The sequence below is a fragment of the Bidens hawaiensis genome, unplaced genomic scaffold, assembly GCF_021521415.1.
Source record: "Bidens hawaiensis isolate Kalapana, Puna unplaced genomic scaffold, B.hawaiensis_p1.1 tig00027327_1, whole genome shotgun sequence".
Classification (NCBI taxonomy): domain Eukaryota; kingdom Viridiplantae; phylum Streptophyta; class Magnoliopsida; order Asterales; family Asteraceae; genus Bidens; species Bidens hawaiensis.
The window spans coordinates 291,043-298,341 of NW_027494419.1; the positions used below are offsets into that span (position 1 = coordinate 291,043).

The 7,299-nt window shown below is 35.8% G+C and overlaps 1 protein-coding gene across 1 annotated transcript; it reads right to left on the reverse strand.

The window, feature by feature from the left end:
- Positions 1-4,173: 4,173 nt before the first annotated feature.
- On the reverse strand, positions 4,174-6,747 carry LOC143575264 (uncharacterized). Its single transcript, XM_077059681.1, has 2 exons — positions 5,766-6,747; positions 4,174-5,227 (listed from the first exon to the last, which is right to left on the reverse strand). The coding sequence occupies exons 1-2, from the start codon at positions 6,713-6,715 to the stop codon at positions 4,438-4,440; spliced, it is 1,740 nt and encodes a 579-aa protein (XP_076915796.1). The 5' UTR covers positions 6,716-6,747; the 3' UTR covers positions 4,174-4,437.
- Between the last annotated feature and the right edge of the window lie 552 nt (positions 6,748-7,299).

Sequence of the window (7,299 nt, forward strand, 5' to 3'; positions counted from 1 at the left end):
ACCTTTATTATTTTATTACTTCTTTAACAACTCAAGTAACTTTTCTATTATTTGAAATAATATATAAAATATTATTATTCAAAATTTTGGGATGTTACAGGTCGATGGCCCCCTCTCCCAGATTCGCAATCACGAGCCAGACACAAAAAAAATATAAATACTTCATGTTTGAATTCGATTTGGTATAGATGGTGTGACATTCGTCAATTTCGGATCCTATTTGTATTCGTTTATCACGTAAACCGACCCGATTTATATCCCGAACATTTTAAATATATAAAATATTGGATTTTATGTTACTAAATTATTCCCACATATTCAATTTGAAAAACTCCTTTTACAGATTCGAAAACGCCTTTAAAGTGATCAAAATACATCAAAAACGAAATTCTGGACGCGTATCGAACCACGCTAGACGAGCTGGACCAATCCCCACCCCCATATGCGCCGCGCCGTGCGGACATGAGGGCTAGGGCTGGTCGCGCGGCGCCTAGTGACATCTGCAGCATATTACGGGTTTTCTTTGTTGTTTTGAGCTTTGCTTGTTTGTTTAACCAATCTATTTACATGCAAACACGAAAGAAAACCTTGTAAAGAAGCTTTGACCCTTACCCTATATATACACCACCATCTCCTTCATTTTTACATTTGCTCTCACTCCAAATTCTCTCTCAATTCTCCATAGATTCAAGGTTGTTATTTATGAGTTCTTGAAGGTTTGACTTTCAAAAATCAAACTGAGTTTAATCTTTCATTCTATTTAGTTCATATGGTCTTATTAATACTTGAATATGGTGGAACACCATATATATAACATACACCTCTTGTTACCTTTGTTAGTTACTTCTCTGATCCCGGTCGGTGAGGTTTCAGACATTGTAATGCAAGGCTTCATGGAGGACTTCGTGTCCTTAATACATATATATATATATATATATATATATATATATATATATATATATATATATATATATAGGATCAGGATCATGAGAGAAATTTTTTGAAATTAAGAACTATGAGAACCCTTTTGGACCACAAAAAACCCAAAAATAAAAAATATCATAAAATCAAAAAAAGTAAAAAAACCAAAATTCTTATTTTATCATCCCGATTTCATAAAAAAAACTCGGTTTAGCTAAATTATATACACATGTGTATAATATATACATATATGTATATTTTCATGTTTTTTTGTATACATGTGTATAGTATAAGATAAATGATACTGTACATATGTGTATATTACGTAACTATATATTATATAAAATTATACATATGTGTATAATACGACGTTTTTTTTTATTTTTTTGATTTTTATTTATTTTTTTAATGAAACCGTAATGAAATATAAGAATTTTGGTTTTTTTTACTTTTTTAAAATTTTTATTATTTTTTGTTTTATGATTTATTTAAATATTTTTTAAAGGTGTTTTTAGTGGTCCAAAATGGTTCTCCAAGTTCTCAATTTGCGAAGGGTTCTCTTAGGATCCTTACCCTATATATATATATATATATATATATATATATACTTATATAACTTGTTTATACATACTAACCATGTCTAACTTCTACTCATTTTAGTTTGTTTGTTATATTTACAAGTTCCATGGTTAAGGGTTCTAAGAGTCTAGCCTCGGTTTAACCGTAAATAGCTCTAGACCGTAAACCGAACTTATTTACTAATTTTTGTTAAATACTTGTTTAAACATGTTTAATGTTAGATTTAAGTTTCCAAAATCATTTTTATAAGTTCTTTGATATTTAGGCATGTGGAAACCATCTAAGAACTTATTGTGAAATGGAAACCGAACCAAACCAAACTTTCGTTTAAAGACTTTATTGTTAACTTTTTTGTTGTAAAAACTTAAGTATCATCATTTATAAATTATTATACAAGTTATTTGATATTTGGGCATGTGGAAACCATCTATGAACTTATTGTGAGACGGAAACCGAACCAAACCGAACTTTCGTTTAAAGACTTTATTGTTAACTTTTTGGTTGTAAAAACTTAAGTTTCATCATTTAAAAATTATTATACAAGTTCTTTGATATTTGAGCATGTGGAAACCGTTTATGAACTTATTGTGAGATGGAAACCGAATCAAACCAAACTAAACCGATTTTCACTCGTTTAAGACACACAAGTGTGTTTTTAGCTATCAAGACTTGTATATTTCTTTAAAAATACTTTATAAACTGATTTTTAATTATTTTTCTTAAGTACTTGGAAATGTTAGAACCAACTTGACCTCATAACAAAGTTTGAACCGACAACCCGAATACTCGTTGAAACCCGTTTTAGTATCTTTATTCCAAAGGGAATTGCATTCTTAAATTTTTACCCACCTTATTACTTAACATAGGTTGAGTAAATATTAAGGTTAAATACTTTAACCCGGTTTCGAGCAAAATTAAATTTTAAAGGGTTATTATTATAATTTCTTAAATAGTTACTTTTTAAACCTTAAACTTTAATTGTTTACGTTTCTTATCTTTTATTTTAAAAGTTTTCTAAAACAACCTTTCTAATTCAAGGCTTTTACTTTTATTTAGGCCTTGCTCGTTAAACTCCGACCTACCGTTTTCCCGTCTTTTCCGATCAAGTTTTCTTACTTGAATGTGAGTACTTTCATACCCCGTTTTTCATCTTTTGTTTTTGGGGTGACATTTCATACTTATTCAACTAAATGCTTTATACTTGAATCTTAAACCACAAACGTTATTGTATACTTTACTTAAATAATTGCTCGATTTGGTGTTCTATGCTTACATGATTATATGCCTATGTGTTTATCGCTTTTGGTTGGTGGAACTATAAATCCTAGTCTATTTGGCAACCCCTTATAGCAAGGTGTCGTTAACGTAATGCAATTAACGATAACTATAAAATCCAAGACTATTTGGCATCCCCTTATAGCTAGGTGTCGCTAATGTAATTCTATTAGCGATATCTATTTATCCAAGTTATTGCTTTTATTTATTGTTTCGTATACAAGATTTGTGGCTTTTTATTATTATATACTTATATGCTCAAACTTATGAATTATTCACCAACATTTGTGTTGATAAACTTTATTTTATGAAATGTTACAGGTTTGACTTTGGTTGACTCGAGGACTTGACGAATAAACGTTACCAATACTATTAGGATATTAGTAAAACGAACAATATAATTGTTTATTTGTATTCAATTTGTTTGTATGAACGAGATGTGTTGTTTATTGAGTTATGAAATAAAATGAGTTGATTAAATATTGTCACTTTAAATAGTATATGTGTATTTGTCCAATCACGTTGCACCCCGGCATGTTCCACCGTCTTTGGTCGGGGTGTGACAGATTGGTATCAGAGTCATAAGACTATAGGATAGGTGGTTAGACGTAACGACCTAGTATAGTCTTTGCTTTAAGGTCCTTACACGTGTTTACCCTACTTGATTGTTCATTACACTTGTTTATTTATTTCATCTAGTCCTTAAAATTTGTTAACATTTACATAAAAAAGTATTAAATTAGGTTATGCATTTTAACATTTAACCCTTTTTATCTAAACTAGTTTTAATTTGATCCTCAACTTGTAATTTTATACATAAAATGTTTAAAATTAACATCAAATATATATAAAAATTATATATTTTTTGTTTCTCGCTCCCGTGCAAAATAGGTGTTCACAAAAATTGGGGATACCGTCTGACAATATTTTAATGGATTTCCGGCTTCCAATATTAAAATCAACCATCTCTTCCACTAAATTTTCTTTTCAATTGATTTGGGGTTCACATAAAACTGGCTGCATCACTAGTTTGCCAGAACAAGAGAAGGAGAGAGTGGGTGGGGGTGGGGGGGGGGGGGGATTGGGTTCTAGTAACTGGTCGGAGGGTTAAAATGATCTGAAAAAACAATCTCCACTGAATCATACCCTTGAGCCATCTAGGCAGTTAATTCTTTCAATGACAATAGTTTGATCCTCAAGTGGATCACATGTTAACCCTCTACTGTGAGTCGTATTCAATAGGGCGCTCGTGATGCATTTTGAAACCATGTTATAGAACTAATAGCTAATAATCAACTTAAGATCTATAAGTGCACATCCAAACCAATGACCAAACCAAACCATAAACACACATTGAGTTAACAGCTCCTCATAAACAATGTATGCATCAAATGCTCAAGCAAAATAAAGTTTCAACCTTTCAAAGTATAATAATAACAAGAATCCATAAATTATTTTCAGTAATAATACCAATAGAAGATAGTAGTCACTCAACAGAAGAATGCACAAAGAAACTTTTCAACTGGTACTTTTTACCACCTAATCACATACCAGCAACCAACACAAATAAAAACATAGACACCGAACGATCACGAGCGCATATAAAACCAAAAACCAATTTGACTTCAAAACTTTATGAGAATCTAACAGACCTCTTACCCGTCAAGCCTGTTGAGTTCTCCCTTGCTGCTGCTTTACATTATTATCAGGAGGAACATAAGCACCCGATTCACTAGTCACGGTTTGATGAGGTGGCAATGGCTGAGCTGCGTAATATATAGCCTGTCCCTGTGCAGGCTCAGTAAACTCATAACCATAACCAGCACCAGGATTAGCAACAGGTTGAGTCGGGTGGTGAATCTGTGAATACCCAACAAATTGTGGTGGAGGCTGATGTTGACTGGATGGAACTTGAACATATTGAGACGGTAACTCACTTTTGGCAGCAGTTTGGGCAGTACGGGATGTGGAATAAACAGAAGGCGGCGGTTGAGAATGTGGAAGAGGGGCAGCAGTGGCGGCTGCAGAGGACACCTCAGCATAACCGGTGGTGTGATGCTGCATTTGCAAGTTGTAGCCATGTGGAGCCGGTCTAGCAGGCACATAATACACAAAGTTCTGGTGGTCAATAGGCGGATGGTGTTGGGACTGAGACGGGTACACCTGATAGTACGACGTCAACGGAACCGCCCCAGATGGGTGGTGGTGGATGTACTGTGGGGGTGGAACAATAAACTGCGGTTGCTGGTGGTGCATTTGAGGGTGTTGTGGATCGATTTGGGGATTTGGCATTGACATTACGTAAGCAGAATCTGTAACTTGTTGAATCTGGCTTCTGGTGTTTTGATCAGGGATATTAACCACACTATTCGGATCAGAAGCTCGGTTATTATTGTCTGAAGGGATTAACACTTGATCTTGATATATCACGGCCTGCTTTTGTCTACCTTCACTGCAAATTAATAATGGCACGCGTTATACCAACACCAGGTTGGTTATCCAGACACCAGATGAGACCTATACGACTCGTATAAGCCTATACGGGCCGTATAGGTCCAGATTTGTGTCAAATCGTGTCGGACATGTGTCAGTTTCTCTCTCTGGCTTGTATAGCTCTACACGAGTGGCAAAGCCCTATACGACCCGTATAGGGCTATGCTGCTCGTGCGGTGCCTTACACGTGGTTCGATGCCTTATACTTTGTTAAAACATGACAAATTAAAAAAATATGATGGTTGTATAGCCCCTATACTAGCATATGTAAGGCACCGTACGAGCTGTATAGACTGCAAAAAATTGCCTCTTTGCTCCCTTCATATATTTGTTAGTCATGTGTGGCCTATGCGGTTCATACAAGCCTATACAAGTCATAAAGGCATGATGGTGTGGTATTCGTATATAAAATCCCTTAATAATTTACACATTATTTTCACTTAGGCATTTCAATAAACACTTTATACGCATTGTAGTAATAAAAACAAAAAATGTACCTAAACACCGTATCCGGCGCCACCGGCGTAGAACTCGACGACACACCCGTAGCAACCAACACGGGAGCAGGTTGCTGTACACTCATCTGAGTAAGCTGCTCCTCAATTCCTTTAACCTGATTATCATCCACGTGTACTTTAATCGGCGGTAAGTTCGCCAACGACGGAGCCGAGGAAGCCGATCCAAATGACGAAGTCCGCTCCAAATCCGGAACCAAATGAACATCCTGACCCGAATTACTATTATTATTATTCCCTTTCATATTTTTCCCAACTACATCTTTTTTCTCCGGTGCCAAAACCTCATCATCTAAACTTAACAAACAATTCACCGAAGAAGTATCCGAAAACGACGTCGTCCCGTTCAACGCACTCAAAAACCAATCCTCCGATTTCGTACTGCTTTCCAGAATCGACCCGATAGACGAACCGGATTCGGGTTTCGTCGGAAACAAAAACAACCGGATTCGTGAGGACTTGGTGACGTCAACCGAATTAATCCGCTCGTATTCCTCAATCATGTTCTCCAGGTCCTCATCAGTGGTTACAGATATCAACGAGTCAAGATCCTCCGTCGGCAGCTGATACTTGACCGTAAACGACGTCGTTGGAGATGATCGGAGAAGGGTTTTGGATAGCCGGTGGGTGAGGTCCTGTAGAGTGGTGTGGCGGTCAACAACGACAATTCTCGTATCACCGCCGACGTAGGTAAGAGACTTGTCGTGTGGGCGTGGGACGATGTGGCCGCCGGAGCTGCACATCAGCCGGAGCTTGGTTACTCCGGCTGCCGGATTAGCAGTGCCGTTGGTGGGTGGGTGTAGAGAATTGTCTTCGCCCCATGAATCGGTGGTAAGGGAACGGGGAGATGAGTCGATGGATTCCGGGTAGGTGGTGGCTGCCGCCGTGGTGGTGAGTGACGGCGGCGGTGGCGTAGGGGTTTGTTGCTCCATTGGTTTACCGAATTATGAGTTTGGGGGTGGAATGGTTAGTGTGTGTTGTTAATACTTAATAATATTGTATTTTAATTTTAGATTTTGATTTCTTAAATGTTTTGTAGGATTGTTTTGGAATACCGGAATAGAATAAGAAACTTTGGATAAGTTTTTGTGACATTATGTTAAAGAATTATTATTTTATAAAGACTGTGCCACATTGTCACTAGGCTTTTTGACCTTTTTGTGTTGCACGTTTTTTTATTGTAAATCCTTTTTCAGTATTTCAAAAGGACACTCAAAAAGAATTAAGAATTGTATTCTTTGATTATGAATTTATTATTTATAGCCCCCAACAACTTTATCACAAATTATTATTATTATTATTATTATTATTAGTGTCATACAAACGTTACTTTAATCTTCATAGAAAAGATCCCGAGATTCATACACTAGAAAAATTAAACAAAAAGCATGTATGATATTTTGATCTAAATTTAAAACATGTATATAGACTATAGAGGTATGTCCTACCGGGCTTGGTATTTAGGTTTGGGCCCACCAATTATGATTTATTTCGTTTTATTAGGTTACTAGTTCTT

Excerpts from the sequence above, each read along its gene's own strand:
- LOC143575264 (XM_077059681.1), bottom strand. The coding sequence starts at position 6,715 with ATGGAGCAACAAACCCCTACGCCACCGCCGCCGTCACTCACCACCACG. Across the intron at positions 5,228-5,765 it reads GCGCCGGATACGGTGTTTAG|TGAAGGTAGACAAAAGCAGG; the intron begins GTACATTTTTTG and ends ATTAATTTGCAG.